At 51.6% G+C, this 21680-nt stretch overlaps 1 protein-coding gene across 6 annotated transcripts in view; it reads left to right on the top strand.

The window, feature by feature from the left end:
* GAS7 (growth arrest specific 7) overlaps positions 1 to 21680 on the top strand; it is a 203245-nt gene that overhangs the window by 152361 nt on the left and 29204 nt on the right. For 5 of the 6 annotated variants that reach the window (XM_040243347.1, XM_040243348.1, XM_040243352.1 and 2 more), the window contains exons 4-7: positions 1477 to 1562; positions 9610 to 9663; positions 17456 to 17545; positions 20691 to 20806. In XM_040243347.1, the coding sequence (XP_040099281.1) occupies positions 1477 to 1562; positions 9610 to 9663; positions 17456 to 17545; positions 20691 to 20806 (346 nt within the window). The remainder of the gene's footprint in view (positions 1 to 1476; positions 1563 to 9609; positions 9664 to 17455; positions 17546 to 20690; positions 20807 to 21680) is intronic. The other variant, XM_040243349.1, reaches the window with a different exon arrangement.

Genomic DNA, 21680 nt, shown 5'->3' on the forward strand with positions numbered 1-21680 from the left:
GCCCTGGGCCCCGGCTGTGTGGCCAGTGCTTTGTTGTCCTGGTGTGTCTGTGCCCACCCTTCTTCTAGAGTACCCAGCCAGCTGTCAGATTGGGAGAGACCCCGTTACCCCAGGAATCTGCTGAGTGCACCTCTGCTCACAGGTGCCCTGAATTTTTCCCTGCAGTTGGTGGAGAATGGGGGATACACCCCCAGGATGAAAAGAGCTCTCCATGGCGTGGCCTTCACACCCCATTGCTTGCCCCTGACCCTTGCCCTAAGAATGGGCAAATGGTAATAACTATAGTCCCCCCTCCTTTACCTCCTCCCTCTCTGTTGGGTTCTGGCAGCAAGACCTGTGAGTGGACATCAGTGTATCCATCTTTCTTCAGGCTGACCTGCAGTGTATGTGTGGTAGCAAATCCTCCAAAGCCTGGGGCATGAGGAAGATGACTTTCCGGAGGTCATACCAACTTGGGGCTCAAGGCCACTAGATTAAGGAACTTCGTGAAAAGAGAATTCATCCATTGTCTTTTCACGAAGTGCTTTATAATTTAATGGATCCCTTCTGCAGGGGTGGATTTTCATCCCAGCAGAGTGGGTTTGGAGACTAAGTAGAAGTGTTCCCATTTTGCAGATGCAGAAGCTGAGGCTTCAATAACTGTATCCATGAGAGGGCAGGGCCGCCTCTGGGAACTGAGGATGCGTGGGCCTCAGTGTGTATGTGTGATGTCAGGACCAGGCAGCAGTGTTGGGGGCTTCAAATAGGCCCCCCTGGGAGCTTTGAGGCCATGGAAGTTGGCAAATACTACAGACCAGGGCTCCCTATCCTCCTTTGAAGAGCAGGAGTATCAGCTCATGTTGGGAGCATGAGTGAGTGTCATGGGGAGAGATTTTTAGAATATTTTTTTGTCTTAATTTTAGCAAAACCAGGACTCATGAAGGCTGTCATATGATCCCCTAACTCTTAATTAGCAAAGCCAAATTTCCTAGAAACCTGTGAGGCCAGTTCTCTTGTCATTAAACTGACATTCCAGTGATTGAGGGGAAGGAGGTCCTCAGGGAGGAAGTCCTTGGGCGGGGCGTTGTTGAGGGGGCGGTGATTTGCAGGAGGGTGGGGGTGTCCCCACCTGACTCTAGAGAGAGATTGGACCCTTGATCCACACCAGTGATCACGGCCGATGAGGTTATTTTTGGCGATGACTGTTGGACTGTGATGCCTCTCTTCCTACTGAGCATCTTTCTTTTCTTTGGTTCAAAAAGGTCCCCCAAGAGATCAGTAGTTTGGGTGCTGGCACTTGGGAGATGCTCTCAACCCATCTCCAGCCCCACAGATAGGAGTGAGATCCAGAGAGGTGGTCCCGGCTGTGCAAGACCCCCCAGAGGCAGACAGTGAGGTGGGAGAAGGGGCCGCAGCTGCCCCCTGTGGTCTGCAAGGTCGGAGGGGCCTGTCTGTGGCCAGCGCAGCAGCATCTGAGTGGTGTTTCTGTCCCCGCAGTGAATGGATACCACACGTCAGGGACCCCAGCGCACCCTCCCGAGACTGCCCACATGAGTGTCCGAAAATCCACCGGTGATTCCCAGGTAAGGGGCCCTGTTCCGGGAGGTAGGGGCAGCCCTTAGGTAGGTCCAGGGAGGCGTCGTTAGAATGGGGACACTGTAGGGGTCCAGGTAGCTACAGCCCAGTCCTGCCCCAGGTAGGAAGAGGTTGGTATCTGGGTCATTCCAATGTACCATGATTGCAAGAGAGCTGGTGTGATTGTGGTTTGGTTTTCTCTAGAAGTTGAAGACAGTAGGTTTTTTTTTTTTTTTTGGCCCATGCCACACAGCTTGAGGGATCTTAGTACAACAACCAGGGATCAAACCCAAACCTCCTGCAGTGGACATGTAGGGTCTTAACCACTGGACTGCCTTGGAAGTCTCTGGAAGTTGAGGATGCTTTTGATGGGTTGACAGGGATGGTATTATAACCTCTCTGTGTTGGGGCAGAGGGTTCCATCCTGCTGTCTGGATTCCTAATGGAGTCCAGATTTCCCAACACTTTAAGAATATGGGTGAGTCCGTGCCGTTTTCCTTCTCTGCGTGACCCTTTCCCATCCCCAGACTTCACCCAGAGTGGAACTGAGTCAAACATTTTTTCACATTGGATCATCCAGAGAGGGGCAGCTGCGGGGTAGAAGGACATGGGAGTATGTTTTAAGATTCCCAACCTGTGTTCTCATCTGTCGTCTCAGCCAACACTTGTACAAACGTAGGAAGGAGGTATCAGTACTATCCCTGTGTTACAGATACGGTCATAGAGTCTCAGACCAGATAAGTGACTCGAACAGGTTGACACGGTTACCAGGTGGTCAGACCAGACTCGATGCCAGGTTCTTCCAGTGGCCTTAAGCTCTGTCTAAGGAACCGGGGACGGGTCTTACATGGTCCATCTATGAATTATTCGCAAGATATCCTTAAGCAGAAGCCTCCAGACCAACCCTTTCAGGAGTTAAGATGCCAGGCCCCAAGGATGGTGGTGGTGGTGATGTGATAACAATAGTTGCTTGTTGTCAACAGCGGTGGGTTCTGTGTGCTGGTCCCTGAAGGAAAGCCCTTGTGGTCAAAGCGGCTCCAGTGTGACACTTAGTGAGATGCAAGCGAGAGGGGCGTGAGAGCACGTGTTAGGACCCAAAAGATGGTGAACTATGCCTGGACGGGGCAAAGCCAGAGGAAACTCCAGCGGAGGTCCATAGCGGTCCTGACATGGGTATATGGGGCGAGAAACCTCAGAATCCTAATTATATTCTTGTCTTAGGAGGCTGAGCCTTGGGCTCAGGTCCGTTCAGTTCAAACTCTGGAGGAGAATTGGGACATCTGGGTGAGGTGAGGCTCCATACGTATTGATGGATGGATGGACCAATCACCCTGGACCTCCTGTTCGAATGCAGATTCTGATTCAGGAGGTCTGGGGAGGGGCCTGAGGTTCTCTGTTTCTCACGAGCCCCCAGGGGATGCTGCTGCTTCAGGCAGGGGGACCGTGTCATGACAGGCGAGCATCCGGGCACAGTTAGTCGTGGCAGCACATGTGGGTCCCCTTCATCCTCTGCTCACAGCACACAGCACAGCCCTGGCTCTGTGTGTTTCCTGCAGAGCCCCCCTCTCAACACAGCCTGTTGGTCTGTTCGAAATGAAGCTTATATGCCACCCAACTGCGGAGTGTTTTCTTGAGACGTCAGCCCAAGTTCTGCCGTGGTTTCTCAGCAGCTAGAGAGGCACTTAGGAAGGATATTGGAAACAGCCCCCTCCGCCCCTCCCCCGTCATTATTCTTTCCTTCTCTAATGACACATGACTCTCCTATCCTGAAACACTGTCAAGTTGTTACTTAATCATCTAAAGCACCGTGTATCCTGATCTGTATAACCTCCTGAGAAGGCAGTTGGACATTATGTTGCTGTAAGACTTTGACCCAGGAATTTCCCTCCGGGCATCTGTTCTTGGAATACACGCAGGGATTTTGATCTGTGTAAAGCTGTTCACTCAAGCATACAGACCTTGACCCAGCCTAACTGTCCAGTAAGAGGGGATGGGTAAAATGGATAATGGCACTGAACGTCTGTCTGGCCAACAGTACCATGCAGCCATGAAAACACATTCTTCTGGAGAAAATGTACTGATTTAAGAAAATGCGGAGACCATGGTAGTGAATGAAAAGAGCAGAACGAAATTGCGTATATGTATGTATGTTCAGTCGCTGAGTTGTGTCCGACTCTTTGGAGGTGCCATGGACTGTAGTCCACCAGGCTCCCCTACTGATGGGATTTCCCAGGCAAAAGTACTAGAGTGGGTTGCCATTTCCTCCTCCGGGGGATCTTCCTGGCCCAGGGATCGAAGCCGCATCTCCTGCCCGTCTCCTACATTGCAAGTGGATTCTTTACCTGCTGAGCCATCTGGGAAGTCCCCAAGCTGCATTTATGGTCCATCTTGTTTGGGAGAAGGAAATCTATCCATACATGAAGACATGTGACTGGATGAAAAAATAAACCCAAACATTGGTATTTCTGTCCAGGTCTCAATCAGGGCACGTTTGGCAATGTTTGGATATTTTGGTTGTCACAACTGGGCAGGGAGTTTTACTGGCATCTAGTCAGTGGGACCAGGGCTATTACTAAGTAAGGTGCAAGACAGCTCCACAACAAAGAATTACCCAGATGAAAAGATGAAGGGTGCTGAGGTTGAGAAACCTCGGTCGAAGGTGATGTTTATTTTCTTTAGACTTTTAAGTATTTTAAAAATTTTCTAAAATAAACGCATTTTACTTTTATAGACGGCAGGTACGATGAGAACTAAGAAACAAAGAGTTAGAGGTGAGATGCTGGGGATGCAGGAAAGGTCAGCTCTGGATACCCCGGCCTGAGCGCTGCTTCAAAACAAGTGGAATCCCGTGTATTCCTTTTTTTTTTTTGGATGGTAACATTCAGAAGGTGAGGTATCATCAGTGAAACAAAAATAAATAGTGCATCGCGTGGAGAGAACAAAATACATGTGTCCACCAGTTTGCAGCACTGTGTTAGCCTTTTAGGCTGTGAAACTGTTTGTGTTCCTGCAGAGCTGGCTGTGCACAAAGGCACCAGAGAACAGTCACAGAAATAGGTTAAGAAGGGTTGGTATTTAGAGAGCACTACCGATAAACGGTCCTTAGAATATGTATAAGCGCACTTCAGCACGCTCAGGGTTTACTCCCCCATGCCAAGCTGTCAACTGTAATTAATGACTGTCATCACCTAATAATGCTACTGGTGGCACAGAATCCACCTGCCAGCACAGAAGAGGCTAGAGGTGCGGGTTTGATCCCTGGGTTGGGAAGATCCCCTGGAAGAGGGCATGGCAACCCACTCCAGTGTTCTTGCCTGGAGTATTCCGTGGACAGAGGAGCCTGATGGGCTACAGTCGACGGGGTCACCAAGAGTTGGACACTGCTGAGCGCCTCTGATAGATAGGGCACGCACAGAATATTGAAAGAGTGAACGAATGAGTGAGTGAATGAACACATGGCCATTTGAGATGCTGGGTCAGGGTAGGTGCAGTACCTTGCCACCCCTCTCTTGTATTCTTTTACTACTGCCTGTTGGCTGCCCCCTCCTTGAGAAAGCAAGAAAATTAGAATGTTGGGCAGGTTGAGGTGGGGCGGGCATGTGTAATCTTCATGGAAACCAGAAATGTGTCTGTACCATCGTGGGTGGAACCAAATGGCTGGGTGCCCTGCAGCCCCCAAGGGTGCCCACCCTCTCCTCCCATCCCTAGCTCCAGGAGACCTGAAAGGCTGGGCATAGGTGATGGCAATCTGGTGCCACCCAGTGGAAGTTTGCAAGTGTGCAGCCCTGAGGTGAGCTACCTGGGTGATGGATGCAGGGGACCCACTTGATGGGAGGTTAGGGAATCAGAGACTGAGAATAGTCATGCTGGCCTTGGCAGAAGCAGGTCCGAGCCTGTTCCCTGCCTGCCTGCCTGCCAGGGCTACAGTGATTTTAGCCCCCTCTGATCCCTATGCAGGTACAGGGAAGGCAAGGAATATGCCCACCAGAGCCTAGACTCTTTTGTGACTCACTTTCCAACTGTTTTAGCTTTCCATGAACTGTTCCCCAGGAAGGTTATCCTTAGATACAGAAGAGAGGAAAGGAAGTGGGACCAAGAGCTTGGAAACTTAAGGGACCTGTTGGAGGAGTCAGTGTGTGATGAAGGAAGAGGTGAGGTTCTGAGAGCTCATTTACTCAATGGGGTTCCTCCTTCCCTACTTGGTAAATAGCTCATGTTCTATTGAACATGTATTTCTTTGCCAGGCACTGAGTCGTAGACAGATGAAGCCCTTGTCTTGTCAAGGTTAGGGCTTCTCTGGTGTCTCAGATGGTAAAGAATCTGCCTGCAGTACAGGAGACCCGGGTTCAATCCCTGGGTTAGGAAGATCCCCTGGAGAAAGGAATGGTTACCCACTCCTGTATTCTTGCCTGGAAAATCCCACGGACAGAGGAGCTGGGCAGGCTACCATCCATGGGGATCACAAAGAGTCAGACATGACTGAGTGACTAACACTGTCACTTGATAGAGGTTAGTAGCAGGGGCTGGAGAGAGACAAATATTGATTTCATATTGACAGTGATGGGGCTGGAGGGGAGTGTGTGCTCTAAAGACCTGACCAAGTGGTAGTGGAAATGTTTGGAGATGGGTTCTTTAATAAAAGCTGAGACTGGAAAAATCAGCAGAGGTTTAGCTTGGTCGAGAATGATGGTAGGGGAACAGCGATCCAGGTGGAGGGAACAGCATATGTGGATGCTTAGAGGCAATGATTTTGAAAAAGCCGTGGAGGCCAAGCGGGACTATGGTTTATCGAGTTAGCAAGTGTGGGGAAGGCAGAAGGGGAGGCCAGAGAGGTCCTCGAGGCTCTTTCAAGGAGCTTGGGTTTTGTCTCAATAGTGCTGGAGCCACTGAGAGGTTTCACAGTGGGTTCTGCCTGCTGAGAGTGTGGGAGCCAGACTCTTCACATGCAAGGAAGGAGACCAGGCTCAGAAGACATCACAGAGCCAGGGGCCTGTGGAGTCAGCTGGGAACGACCAACCATGGTGTCCCAGGCACTGCCTCCTCTGTCACCACCCTCGGTGGGTCCTCACAGTGCCAGCCAAGCAGCCCAGGTGAGGCCAGGAAACCAGGCTGGGCAGAGCTTTAAAAAAAAGAGGAGAAAAACCTTCTAGAATAATAGGAAAGAGAAATTAAAAAAAAAAAAAAAACTTTTGTTATGGACATTTGTAAGCATTTATAAGAGTAGAATGAATATTATAATAAAGGAGCAATAGACCAATCATTTAACTTCAGTAGGAGACTTGGGTTCGATCCCTGGGTCAGAAAGATCCCCTGGAGGAGGAAATGGCAACCCACTCCAGTATTCTTGCCTGGAGAATCCCATGGACAGAGGAGCCTGGAGGGCTACAGTCCATGGGGTCACAAAGAGTCAGACACAACTTGGCAACTAAACAGCAGCAGCAAATACGTGCATATACACATACACGTGTATGTAAGATCAGTGGGGTGATAGTGTCAGGCCATGTGCACACTCGGTCTCCTAACAGCCTTTGCTCTCAGCCTTTTCAAGCATCCATGATGACTGTGGCCTGAGTCTTTGACACTGAGGTTTGCCAGTGGTGATGTTTGAATCCTTGCATACGTTTTATAGACCTTCTGTTTTTTTTTTTTTTTAAAGCTGCCCCTCCTCTGTCCACCTTTTGGAGTAATTCTTTGAGGTTATTATTCATAGTAATGCTCCAGTGGTCCCAATTTGGGTGTGGAAGCTCATTTGAGCTGATGTCTGTGTCCTTCTGTTATGTCACACCGTTTGTCAAACACTTTTTTTACCCCCTGGCACAGGAGTTCCAGGTCCACCTGGCGTTTGGAACTAATCGATTCTCCAAGGAGCCTGGGTCCCTTTTAGTGGGGCATTGTATTAAAAACCGCTTCTGTCTATGGCTATGCCACCCTGAATGCATCTGATCACGGAAGCTAAGCAGGGCTGGGCCCGGTTAGTACTTGGATGAGAGAAGCCTCATTGTAGCAGGTGTTCTCAGCGTGGCTGAGATGTCGCTCCACCAGGGCCCTTCCAGTGGAGTGCTGCAGAGTGTATGTGTCTGTGTGTGAGTATGTGTGTTTATATGCATGTATGTGATGTCTGTGTATATGACATTCAAATATCAGGCACAGGTCACCAGCAGCAAAGACATGAGACCACCCGAAGGACCCTGTGACCCCCGTGTACAGCACTAGCCAAAACTGCACAGCTAGGAGGGCAGAGACCGGCACCCATGCTTAGAACATCCCCACCCCCACCTCACAGTGCTATTATTTGCCCTCGTGTCCTAGCTGAGATGCTGGGGAGGCAGGTGACCTCTGTGTCCAGCATCATCCCAGACAGCCTCGGACACAACAGTCCCCAAGTCTGTGTGTGGATGAGAGATGTTTCTTTGGCCCCTGCAGAGACACCTGGAAAAATAAGAGATTGTCCCAGATTTCTAAGTGGAGGGATGGGAAGGTAGGAAAGAGTTGTTCAGGCTTGGGTATCAGTTTGCTCTGTTTACCTGTCTTGTGTCCTTGGACATGTTGGTGTCTGTAGACCTTGGTGTCCTCATCTGTACAGTGACGGTGATGCCAGTAACTTCCTAGGGTCAGGAGGATTCAGGGGGCATGTCTTCAGCTAATCTGATGCCTCCAGAGCTCAAGGACCATTGGCAACAGGTAAAACTGAGGCTCAGAGTCGAGTTAACTCGACAGGATGTCAGGCCCAGTGAGTTCATCTTCTCGGCTATGAAACGATCATGCATAAAGGTCCCTTTGAGCTGGACAGTCCAGGGATGTCAGTTTTCAGTAGTGGACTTCAGTTACCGGACATGGTAGGTCTGGATGGGAGTGAGGGACAGAGGGTGGATCTAGCCGGGAACAGTCTGGGAATGAGGGGACTGTGGGCAGGAACTCCCTTAAGCTCCTTATTTTGCCTGAGGAGCAGTTGGGTTCCTGAGGCAGGGGCTGGCTTCCCCCCACCCCCACAAGACACTCATCTTGCTGGGTGATCCAGGGCTGTGCTGGCCTGGGGATGGGAGCTGGTGGTTCCCTGGGGCTTGCCAGAGAAACCCCTCCATGCTTTTTCTGGGCCTTTCCCTGAAAAGGCCTAGCAGCCACCTTCTTCCATCCCACTAGAGACAGAATAAGGCTGTGAGTCCCAGGACACACATGCAATGCTGCCGCAGTGCCTTAGGGGCCAGTCTGCTTCCCAGCTCGATGTGTGGCTCAGGACAGGGGTGCACATCCCAGTCCCTAATGTAACAGCTGATGGGACAGCAAAGACCCAGACTTAACCTTCCCCGTCAGGGCCATAGACTCTTAGGATCAGTGTGGTGTTTTCAGCTGGCATCCTGAATTTTCCATTCCAGGGCCATCCAGGGTCTAGAGGCAAGCTGCTGAGGTCCAGTGGGCCCAGTGGTCCTTGGGATGAGGGTCTTCTTGCTGGCAAAGGGAAGACCCCAAAAGGCAACCCCAAAGTTGGAATGGAAGCTGAAATCACAGCCTCCCTGCTCTTGGGGTAGGGAGGGTGACAAGTCACAGAGGTGTGGCTGAGCACACCAGTCCACAGTACATGGATCCAGGGTATGATATGTTGGACAAAGTGGGGAATTCAGAATAAAATGTCTTGTTCGGAATCCCGTGCCAGGAGATGGTGGCCCACAGTCCGCCTTAACTCTCTACTCCTGGATGGATTCTGCAGGTGGAGACAGCTCTTAGAACTGCTTACCAGCAGAGGGCAGCTGAAGGGTTAACGCTCCCAGCCACCGATGGGGAGATGAGGAGGCAGACCTGCTTTGGAGCAGTTTTCTCAGAGCTCCTGTTGGGAGGTTTCCTCCAATTCGCCTTCAAGCCAGGGCATGGAAGGCTCCTGCCTGCCCTCTCCCAGAACATGGTGACTTAGGGGTTAACGACAGCTGAAGGAGCATCCTCGAACTTCCCCGGCACGGCACGGAGCTTTTAACCCATCCCTCCACCTTCAGGGAACCTGAAGGAAAAAGGATGTCCAATATGGAGAACAGCTCTGACGATGTCTCTTGCCTCTCTCCCCAGAACCTGGGATCCTCGTCACCAAGCAAAAAACAGAGCAAGGAAAACACCATCACAGTAAGTGGCTCTCGCGCGGCAGGTGGGGTGGCAGGCTGGGACTCTGGTCCACAGCTGGGCTGTTGCCGTGGCAATGTGAACCTCCCAGTGGAAGCGATGCCCAGCCTAGAATCTGCGAAGTTCTAAAGCTTGGAGGTAGCTGAACTTTCCCACCACCCCCTGCCGCCCCCACCCCCGCCCCCTGCCTTGCCCCAGCCCTTCTTCTGTTGATTTCTTATTTCACTTTTTCTCTCCGGGCAAACAAGTGGAAGGAATGATGCTCAGAATAATGCAAAAACCATTTTTCACAGGACAGGCAAGGGAAGGTAGTGTGCAGGAGTGGGTGGGAGGGGGTGGATTGTGCTCTGAGCAAGTGACGTGACGTGTAAATTACAGCCATGGCAGGGTGGCTTTTGTGCGGGGTAACTTCTGGGACGTCAAAGTTAAAAGCAAGAGAAAGCACCCTAAGAATAGAGTTCCTGATGGGGAAGCAGGCAGCCTCTGCCTAGAGCAGCTACACAGTCTCCCAGGGCTCTTCCGAAAGCCGGCCAAGACTCACCGGCCCCCCGACCCCGTGGAGGCTGAAGAGGACCTCCCCCCATTTCCCTCCCCACTGCCCCCACCGCACATCAGCCTTGTGCTCGGGGAAAGCTGGCACTGAATGTCAACATCCCTCCACATAGAGATAACTTGTCCATCTGCTCAGACAGACCAGAACTTGGAGACGGGAGAAGTGTGGTCCCGGGTATGCGGCTTTGACCAAGTGCCACAGAGCTGGGACCAGGGGATGGGTCCCTCAGGCCCCATCACACAGTCCTTGCCACGCTGCCCACCACCTCGGAGATGGAAGTGACAGGGAGACCCCTGCCCCGGCTCATGCAAGCTGCACATCCACTTTGGAGGAAGAAGCAGTGGGCAAGCAGTGACAGTAACAGTCATAACTGCTGCCACTGCCTGTGCATTCATTATGCACCAGTAGGCTTCTGAGCACCCATTCTAGTCTCCAGTCACTGGGGGAGGGGCGGGTGATTGGACCAAGGTGGGTGTGGGGATGGGGAACCTAGACTCTGAACCCAGGGTGTCAGTCACAGCACTTCTGAGCTGGGCAGCTACCTGGGGAAGCTTTCCTGGCCTCTCTATGTCCCCGTCTGCACAATGGGGAGATGGTGGGCGTGTGTGTGCTAGGGATGGTGTAAGGACGGAGTGAGTTCATACCTGGAAAGCCCTTAGAACAGCCTGGCACACAGTAGGTGCTCAGTTCGCACTAGTCTCCTCATCACCCTATTTACAGATAAGGAGACTGAGGCACAGAGCAGGACCTCAGCCAAGGTCACAGCTAGGAAGCATCAGGGCTTGAGACCTGTGCCCCCCCTTTTTTTTCCCATTAATTTTTGAGTAGAGTTGCTTTACAAGTCATGTTAAGTTTCTCCTGAACAGTGAAGTGAATCAGCTATATCTATACATACATCCCCTCTTTTTTGGATTTCCTTCCCATTTAGGTCAGCACAGGGCATGGAATAGAGTTCCCTGAGCTCTACGGGAGGCTCTTACCAGTCATCTAGTCTATCCATAGTATCACTAGTGTATATATGTCAATCCGCACCTCCCAATTCCTTCCACTCTTCCCGTTCCTGCTTGGTATCCATACGTTTGTTCTCTGTGTCTGTGTCTCTATTTCTACTTTACAAATAAGACCACCTATACCATTTTTTTAGATTCCACATACATGCGTTAATATCCAATATAAACAAATACTGTATATTAAAGCATATATCTGAGACCTGAACTCTTAGCACTGGCAGTGTCCCCCTAGAAGTTGCCCCCTGAAGTGGGGGACCAGGTGAATCAGTGTGGGGCCAGCAACAGTTTCCTTGTTACTGGAGCTGACGGGCAGGGCGTGGGAGATCCCCACTCCACCCCCTGGGCAGACCTCCCATAGGCGCATCTTTGCAAAAAAGCCCCTAGGGTGCCAGGGCAAAGTAGGAGCTCCTAAAGTTTCCTGAAATTCAGGAGAAGAAAGTGCAAGAGAGGGAATATGTTAGTGTTGTAGAAGGAGAGTGAATAGAGAAGTGAAAAGCAGGAAGCAGAGGGTTATGCCTCCCTTGGGTGATGGTATGCCTCTCACAGGGTGGGGCCTGGGTCACCTGCCTTGGTCTGCCTTTCCGCCAGAGCTTAGGGCCTTTCGGTCAGAGCTTAGGGCTTTGTCTGCATGGGCTGGGTGTGGCCCTCACCTCCTCCATCCCTGCCTCACCGCCTTCCCTCCTCCTTCCCACTGCCCTGCATCACTGCCTCTCATCCAGAGCCTCAGGGGCACCTGTTTAAAATGTGGGTTCCTAGGTTGGTCCCTCCAGGGTGAGGCTATAAAGTTCGGGTTGTAACCAGCATCCCCCAGGGGTTTGAAATAAACACTCAAGCCTTAGGGACTTTTTGCTGGGGTGACTGAGGAGGGGCACAGCGAGAGTGAGGAACAGAGCCCCCTGGCTTTGAACCTGGGTCTGCCGGCTGCCAGCCCAGGGGGCCCTGCTCATCTCCAGACTGGAGGTGGGTGTCCTCGCTGGCTGGCCGGTGGGGCTGAAGACCTCTGTACCTCGGCTCTCTCCCTTCCAGGGAGTACTCTCTCTCCACCCACAGCTCCTTCCTCTGAGCCCTGATCCTGCAGAGCTCATGGTTTCCCTGGGAGGCGATGTTGCAGGGGTGGGGCTGAGGAGGGAGCGTGGAGTTGAGGCCCAAGCTTCCCTCCTCCTGGCGTGTGGGATTGGGGTGAGGGTCCTCTCACACGGTCTGACCCAAGGAACAGAGATTTGCAGGCCTGTGTGGCAATGACGGATACAACCAGGCGTCTGAGTCTGGCTACCAGTGTGGCTGAGATGCAAGGACCCAGGTTCATTCTGATTCTCTGGCTTGCCCCCTCCCCCCACACACCCCGCCCCAGTGGGTCTGGAAGAAGTTTTGAAGAGGCAGACACATGCGCTGCTTGACAGCAATGGAGCCCCGGGTAGGGCTCGCGGTGAGTGGGCTTGATTGGAAGTGACGGGCGGTGATGGCAGTTCACAGCCCTCGGCACCAACATGCATCAAAATCGAGAGGATTCGAGAACAGATGACAGCCAAGCTGGCCAGCCACACTCCTGCCCTAGAAAGAGGAGTCTGGGCTCCCCTGGTCCTCGGGTTCCTGGTGTGGCCCCCTGGGGCCTTGGGCCCTGGGTGGGAGCTTGGATGTGTATGCACCAGGGGGCATTTCTATTCTGCTTCCGTAGGTCCCCGCTCTGGCTTTTGCCTCTTCCATACCCTCCCCATTAGCCTCTCTAGGAGGAAATTCTGTAGAGCAAGGAGATCAAAGTAATCCACCCTAGAGGAAATCAACCCTGAATATTCACTGGAAGGACTGATGAAGCTGAAGCTCCAGTCCTTTGGCCACCTGATGGGAAGAGCCGACTCATTGAAAAAGACCCTGATGCTGGGAAAGATTGAGGGCAGGAGGAGAGGGTGACAGAGGACGAGATGGTTGGATGGCGTCACCGACTCAATAGGCTTGAGTTTGAGCAAAGTCCGGGAGATGGTGGAGGACAGGGAAGCCTGGCGTGCGTGCTGCAGTCCATGGGGTGCGAAGAGTGGGACAGGACTGAGTGACTAAACAACGACAAAGGAGGAAGTTCAGGGCCCATTTAGATGTAAAACCACCATCTTTACTGTGCTAAAGGCGGCCTCTGCCTCCAGGGAGGCCTCCATGCTGGGCCTCCCCACATGAGGCCCCTTGGCTGGGTTGCACTTGTATTCAACAGCTCTTGCACCGTGGTTGGATGCTTTTGTGGAGACTGTAGGCCCCGTAAGATGGCCCCCACAGAGATTCTGGGGGCTGCTCTTGTGGTTCTGGTGGAACCCCAGCTGCTCAGTGGGCGCACTGGGAGCAGAGCAGGTGTTACTACGGTTACTGGGGGCTGGAATCAGTCCCCGAGCGAAGACACCGCTGCTGGTCGAGGGTGATGATCTTGGGAGCAAGAGTGGGAGGGACCCCTGGAACTTGCCCCAGACAGTACAGGGTAGAAGGCATCTTCTCCTGCTGCCCCATCCAGCACCCCTTCCTACTTGCAACCCTGCCTTGGATGGGGATGTGGCATAGTTACGTCCAAGCGTGTTAGAAGGTCGTGTGACACAGGTTAAGGGCCAGGTTAACCTGGCTGGCTTCTGACCCTGGCTCCACCATTACAGATGAAGTTTGCAATTACTCATTATTTTTTTGTTTGCCTTCCTCATCAGCCTGTAAAACTGTCGAAGGCAGAGACCACCCCTTCTGTCTCTAGCCTCTATTCATTGTACTGACAAACACTGACAGCTCCCATCCTGTGGCAGTGCTGGGACGCAGCGGGGAGCAGGGCAGTTTCCTCCTCTCCTGGTTCAGAGACTGGCAAAGAAAGAGAGATGCTACACAAGCAGTCAGGAGAAATACAAATGCACGTGTCCAAAGTGCTAGAAAGATCTACCCTAGTGCTCAGCATCAGGTAGCTCTTCAACAAAGGTTTGCATGAACCACGGACGAGCAAGTGTTCCTGGTACAGCCTCATGGATGTAAATACTTCTGCGACCCTCAGTTAATCAAATGAGGCCACTGTGACCCAGCTCGTGGGGTTGCCGGGAGGATGAAGTGAAGATCCACCAAAGCTCTTGGCAGGAATTTTCCCAGGAATTCTATGAGTTTTACAAGTTCCTCCCACGGTGGGGTCGGTGAGGTGCAGTTCTGGAGATGCCCACCAGGGGGGTGCAGGGCTCTGTGAGGATTCAGGAAAATTCCTGTGAGATTCCTGGGCTAAAGAAATGCCAAAATCAGGGTTGACTGAGTGGAGACGGGCACTCTGGGGCCACTGGCCAGTCTCTCTGAGGGCTGGTGCCCCCAGAGCGCCAGAAGCCACAAGCCCTCTCCCCCAGCCCCATTAGCTTTCCTTCAGTGATGGTTACAGGGCCACTACTTGTGGGCCTTCCCCCACCACCCCCCCGCCTTCTAGACCCTGGACAGCACTTTCTAGAAGACTTTTATATCCCCTCTGAGTACCTTCAACCTCCCACTCCATGATTCTTAATGCCCAGTGTAATGTCATAGTTGTCATTATTACATTTGCTTGCAATTGCCATGGGCTACATTATGAAACAAAATAAAGATGGGCTGTGATCGTTATTATTTGTTGAGGCAAGAAAAGCTGGAATGTGAAATAAGGACCATGTGAGGCTGTGGAATCCGGCCCTGCTTTCCAGAAGGAGACTCCCCTCTGGACATTCTCTGGGGTGTCAGCCTGAAAAGAGGGTTTGGGAAGACCCATTGCCTGAGCTGGGCGTTGAGAGGCTGGCTGGCCCCCGACATTGCAGGGCAGTGACGCCTTGGGTGGCTCTGGGCTGGGCTTTGGGGGGAAGCTCCCTACCCCTGGGTTGCCTTGGACCCCACCTGGACCTTGGTGGCATTCCGTGTCCCCCCTGCCCAGGGCTCTCTGGATCATCCCTGGCCATGGGCCTGCCTCCTGCATCACACTTCCTTCCAGAGTGGGACTCTCTGCCCTTACATTGGCCAGATGCTAGTTTCTGGGAAGAGGGGCTCTTCCCTTGGCTGGAATTTCTCCTGGCTTCTCCCCGCTGCCAGACTTACTGAATTTACTTCCAGCCACCCCCGAGCCCCTAAATCAGAGGCTGCAGCTGGGGACCCATAGACCTGACTCGACTGGCAGAGGAGTTGCTTTGACTTGCAAGGGGTCGTCTTTGCTGTTATTAACTATGAGTGAATTGCCAACCTTGGAGAAGGGACTGGCAACCCACTCCAGTATTCTTGCCTGGAGAATTCCATGGACAGAGGAGCTGGGCAGCCTACAGTAGTCCATGGGGTCACAAAGAGTCAGACATGACTGAGCAACTTTCACTTTCAAGCATTGAGATGCTCCACGTATAAATCCTCATTCTCCACGACTGTCAAGTCATCACATAAGCTGACAGCCCTGGACTCTTCATTCTAAGTTGACAGCAGTTGGCGGGAGCGGAGAGGAATCTGCTCCCCGCCCCCACAGACAGACGCTCCCCACCCTTCCCCTCTTCTGAATGTGAAGGCTGCTCACCCCCCACCACCTGAGCTGCAGTTTCCATGACGTGCAGCCCCACACTTGTTTGCATGGCTTTCTGGCAGTGGAGTTTGTGGCTTCTATTCAGAACCTCGGGGATTTTCTGCACTGTTCTCCCCCTGAACGTCTGATGACTCCCATTTCAGCAGTTGCTGGGATTGTGATGAGGGTTAAAGACTGCCGGGGCTTAGGCCTTGCCTTCCTGAGGCCTTACAGCTCCCAGAACAAATTAGCAGACTCTCCAGGAGCAGATGCGGGGCTTGACGCAGCATCAGCAGGGTCGGTGGCGAAGGCACAGCTGCCAAGCAGGGAAAGCCAAGAGTGCTGCATACAGGCTCCGGCAGAAAAGTATGAGACAGAGCCTAGGAATCTCTGCCCTGCTCTCTCATGGGCCAGCTAGCCCCAAGCACACACCCGGGATTCTCATTTCAGCTCTCTTTGTTCATAGAATGTATGTTGTTGTTCAGTTCTAAGTCGTGTCTGACTCTTAGTGACTGCGTGGTCTGCAGCACACCAGGCTCCCCTGTCCTCCACTGTCTCCCAGAGTTTGCTCAGATTCATGTCCATTGAATCAGTAATGCCATCCAACTCTCTCACCCTCTGTCGCCCACCCCGTTCTCCTCCTGCCCTTAGTCTTTCTCAGCACCAGGGTCTTTTCCAGTGAGTCAACTTTTTGCATCAGGTGGCCAAAGTATTCAGCATCAGTCCTTCCAATGAATATTCATGGTTGATTTCCTTTAGGATTGACTGGTTTGATTTCCTTGCTGTCCCAGGGACTCTGAAGAGTCTTCTCCAGCCCCGTAATTCGAAAGCATAAATTCTCCAGCGCTCAGCCTTCTTTATGATCCAACCCTCATATCGGTACATGACTACTAGAAAAACCATAGCTTTGACTGTATGCAGCTTTGTTAGTAAATTGTTGTCTCTGCTTTTGAATATGCTGTCTAGATTTCTCATAGCTTTTCTTCCAAGGAGCAAGTGTCTTTTAATTTGATATATTTATAGAATATATATCCTGGGATAAAATTCATAAGGTAACCTCTCACCCAGGATGCTCAGCCACTTAATTCCTTTCCCTAGAAACAAATGATGTCATCAGTTTCCTCCCAGAAATATGCCAAATTGGTATCTATTCCTACCTCCTTTTTTTTTAGTTGTTTCTTAACACTAAGACAACAAACTGTAAATACTATTCCACCTCTTCTTCCCAGCCACCCACCCACTTAACACTGTCCTCTACCTTCCTTAAGTACAGAAGAACGTCTTGCTGGGCCTTTCACCATGGTTATGATTCCTATCCGTGTCTGTCTCATACTTTCTAATGATTCTCTTGTCGATGGACAGTAGAGCTGGGTTCTAGCCTTTTGCTGTGTAGACAGAGCTGTGGTGAAAACTGTGTACTTAAGTCCCTGTAACCATGTGCAAGAGTAGGGGAGAATCCTACAAGCAGAATCACTGGTGGAGGACATTTGCTGTGTTGTTAAGTCTTGTTGCACTGCTCTCTAAGACGGTTTGGACTGATTCCAGCCCCTGTGGGGTGGGGGTGAATGCCGTTCACCCCTCATTTGAATGCTGACCACCGCATGATACCAGTGCATGTTCTCTACCAAGCTGGCCCTGTAGGGAGACTTCCTGAGTGCTGTATCCTGGGACCAAAGCCTTCCCAGCTTCTCCTAACCCTCTAGCCAAGCTGTGCTCTCTGCTGTCTGTGCCTTCCAGATAAACTGCGTGACATTCCCTCACCCAGACACAATGCCGGAGCAGCAACTGCTGAAACCGACCGAGTGGAGCTACTGTGACTACTTCTGGGTAAGTGGTGCTCGGGGTTCCCTGTACTGTGGTCCCAGGGACCAGGAGTGAGCACCCAAGAGGTGCGGGAGGAGCCTTGAGCTCAAAGCAAAGCAACTTCTCCGGATGAATCCTAACAGCTGGCAGTCAGTTAAGCACTGGAGGCTGGAAACTTAAGACCCACTTGGAGTCTAGGTTATTCTGTAAACCTCAGAGAGTCCACAGGGCTAAACGGAAACTCCAGCCAGAATGTAGGTAAGCCGGAGGGACACCTTGCCGCTCAGCGGTGACTGGAGACCAAAATCAACTCCATGAAAGGAACCTGGGCTCCAGCCTGTTCTGTCGCTCTTGAAGGTGATCTTGGACGGTGCTTCTCCGACAGCCTTCCTGTCTCTATCAAAGTCACCAGGAGTTTATAGGGAGCTCCAGCGTGAGCAACTCTGTGGTTCCAGAGCTTTTGTGTTACTTGTGGGAACCTCCAGTTTTGCAAGATGAGCAAGTTCTGAAACGGGATGATGGTGATGGTTCCCCAACAGTGCAAGTATATTTAATGCCACTGAACTGTGCATTTAAAAATGGTGAAGATGATACATTTTATGTGTAGTTTTCCAGAATTAAACGTCTTTTGACAGATGCCGAGTCCTACTCAGAAACTCTGGGAGTCCTTCTGGACATTTGTATTTTAAAGTTAACAAGGGCTTTAAAAATGAAATCACCCCATTCTGGAATCAGACAGTGGTGATGATTGTATGACCTGTGTATATATTAAAAACCAGTGATCATACACAGGGACTTCGCTGGTGGCCTAGCAGTAAAATATCTGCTTGCGATGCAGGAGCCACAGGTTCAATCCCTGGGTCTGGAGGATCCCCTAGAGGAGGAAATGGCAACCCACTCCAGTGTTTTTGCCTGGGAAATCCCATAAACAGAGGAACCTAGCAGGCCACAGTCCATGGGGTCACAAAGAGTCAGACACGACTGAGCAACTTAATCACCATCACCAATGGTACACCTAAGAAAATAAAGTTTTGCAAAGGCCCCAAGGAATCAGAAATTAAAAAAAAAAAAAACTTTGTAAAATTTGAACCACCATGCAGAATGGATTATCTACCCTTTTTTAGATTTGCTAACCAAGTGTATATTAAACAGTCGCTTTTGTCTTCCTCCCAAACCTCTTGCACTTTAGAAGCTAGCCAGGGACTCCTGTTGGCCCATCTGTGTTTCTTCTAGATCTGAGATGCGTACGGGGTGGGAATATTGCAGGAAGAACTCTGGCTCTGGCAACGACACATCTGGAGATGGTGAAGAAAGATGATCCACGCTCATCCCAAGGGCGTGGATGAGCAGGGACCAGGGTGTATGAGACTTCATAGGCTCCATCAGTGTGTTGTATTTTATTCTGTTTGCAGTATAAACAGATGGTGGAGGATTCAAACAGGAACAGGATGTGATCTGATTTGTATGTGCCTTGGAACATGCGTGCGTGTTATGTCGTTTCAGTCATGTCCCAACTCTCTGCAACCTTATGGCTCCTCAGTTTATGGGATTCTCCAGGCAAAATAATGGAGTGGGTTGCCCTGCCCTCCTGCAGGGGACCTCCCAGACCCAGGGATTGAACCTGCATCTCTTACGTCTCCTGCATTGGCAGGTGGATTTTCTTTACCACTGGCACCACCTGGGAAGCCCCATGTGTCATGTAGGGAAGGCAGGAGTGCCCATTAACCTCGGGGAGGCCAGGGAAGATGGTGGCAGCTGCGGAGGTGGAGGGGAGGAGCTGAATTTGGAGATGTCATCCAATAAGAAGGGAACAGGAACCAGAGCATGGGAAGTGGACCAGCTTAGACTCCAGGAATGGGTACCCTGGGAGCCAGAGGTCAGTGGAGGGAGGGGGGTTGGAGAGTGAGGGGGAGTGGGCAATCCTGCCGCTGGTCAGTGCCGTCCTGCTTCCATCTCGATCCAGGCTCTCCTGGGACTCTGATACTTACCCTAGGGCTTTATCTCCCTGACCATCAAGACCTTTTCTTCTCACAGAAATTTCTCTGCTGACACAATCCTTAAAGCCCACTTCTTTGGGCCGGTTTTCCCAGTGTGGACAAATCGCTCGGCCTGTCCATCCTCTCTGGGAGGTGGACTGGGGCTAAGCATTTTGAATAATTTTTCTTTGGCTTTTTCATGAAGATGTAGCATTCATACAGTGGAATGCGCTCATTTTAAATGTACTTGGAGTAAGTTCTCAATGGCCAGAGCAGCTGCACTGTGATGTGGCTGAGATGTCAACCCTGGAAACCTGCCCTTTTCCACTCCGGCAGCGGCCCTTCAGTCCAGCTTCTCCCCAGAAGCCACTGCGATTTTTTAGGCATGTACATTGGAGGATGGCACTGCCTGGCCAGTGCTAAAGTGAATGGCAAGGCTCAGGGTTGGGGGTGCCTGCCCCCAAGGTTATCCACTGTCTCCCAGCTCAGTCAAGATGCTAAAACTCTGCAGAGGATCTAGCCAGCCCTAGCAGCCACCTGCTGTCTGTGTTCCTGGTCACCTGCCCTTCCTGCTCTTCATTTCCAGGTTGAGGGGTTGAGATGCCCAGATGTGGGGCAGCTGCAGTGGTCAGGGCTCAAGCATCTGGGAGCACGTTGGGGCAAGGGTGCGGGGAGGGGCGTGAGTTGGGGCGGCTGAGACTACTGCCCTCGTCCTCCTTCTCGGGCTGAGGTCAGGGTTATTAGCAGGTGACTTGGGTTCTCTTGAGAGTCCCTTGGACTGCAAGGAGATCAAACCAGACAATAAAAGGAAATCAACCCTGAGTATTCATTGGAAGGACTAATGCTGAAGCTGAAGCTCCAATACTTTGGGTACCTGATGCGAGGAGCCGACTCATTGGAAAAGACCCTGATACTGGAAAAGATTAAGGGCAGGCAGAGAGGGGTGTGGCAGAAGATGAGATGGTTGGATGGCATCTCTGACTTAGTAGACATGAGTTTGAGCAAACTCCAGGAGATGGTGAAGGATGGGAAGCCTGGTGTGCTGCAGTCCATGAGGTCACGAAGAGTTGGACTCGACTGAGCGACTGAAGAACAACAGGGTCTTTTCTGGGATCTGTCATCCTTACACTCCATTCCTCCCAGCTCCAGGCGCTGGTGTCACCTAATCGCTTCTGCCTCCCTTTCCCTCCTAGGCTGACAAGAAGGACTCCCAAGGCAACGGCACGGTGGCTGGGTTTGAACTGCTGCTGCAGAAACAGCTGAAGGGCAAGCAGATGCAGAAGGAAATGTCGGAGTTCATCCGGGAAAGGTGAGTCCTGGGCCCTCCCCGCTCCGGGCCTGGTGATGGCACCCACCGTGGTCCCTGAGCCCGGGGTGAGCCCCACACACCCAGCTCTGCACTAAGGGACGTGCAAGACAGGAGTCAGACTCACGGGCCTCAGGACAAGTCTAGCCAGCAGGTGTGTTGCTTTGGTCTATGTAGTGTTTTCAAAGATTCGAACCAACATTTAAAAAAACTGGTGGATTTCACATTAAAATTTGCATATCTGGCATCTCTGGGGAGAGCAAACAGTCTGGCTCCGTGGCTGGGCTTCCCTCATGCAACAGTTGGCCGGAGCTGAGGAGAAGCTGCCCGTGTGCTGGGAGCCTGTGCTTCCAGTTTGCCGCAGTCCCCACCACTCCTTAATATATCGCCATGAAGACTGCTCAGCTCCTTTGCTTATCTGTGCATACACAGCTGCTGTTCTTTAATGTAATAAAAAAGGAGAATGTTACCTTTCTGTTCCTCTTTGTGTCAAAACCATGTCCCAGCCCTGGGCATCCAGAAACACCCACCACTACCCCCATCTCTGCCTTTAGGGAACTCAGTCTAATGGGAGAGGTAAGGTCATTATGATAAGAGCAGAGAGTATAACAGTGGTTTGCCTGTGTGTAGATGAGGAAAAAATGCATGCCTGCTCGGTCATGTCTGACTCTTTTGCAACCCCCTGGACTGTGGCCCGCCAGGCTTCTCTGTCCATGGAATTCTCCAGGCCAGAATACTGGACTGGGTTGCCATTTCCTCTTCCAGGAGATCTTCCCCACCCAGGGATCAAACCTGTGTCTCCTGCATTGGCAGGCAGATTCTTAACCCTTTAGCCATCAGCAAAGCCAAGGGAATGATGAATTCAGCCTAATGGAAG

Source organism: Oryx dammah, unplaced genomic scaffold, assembly GCF_014754425.2.
Source record: "Oryx dammah isolate SB20612 unplaced genomic scaffold, SCBI_Odam_1.1 HiC_scaffold_8, whole genome shotgun sequence".
Classification (NCBI taxonomy): Eukaryota; Metazoa; Chordata; class Mammalia; order Artiodactyla; family Bovidae; genus Oryx; species Oryx dammah.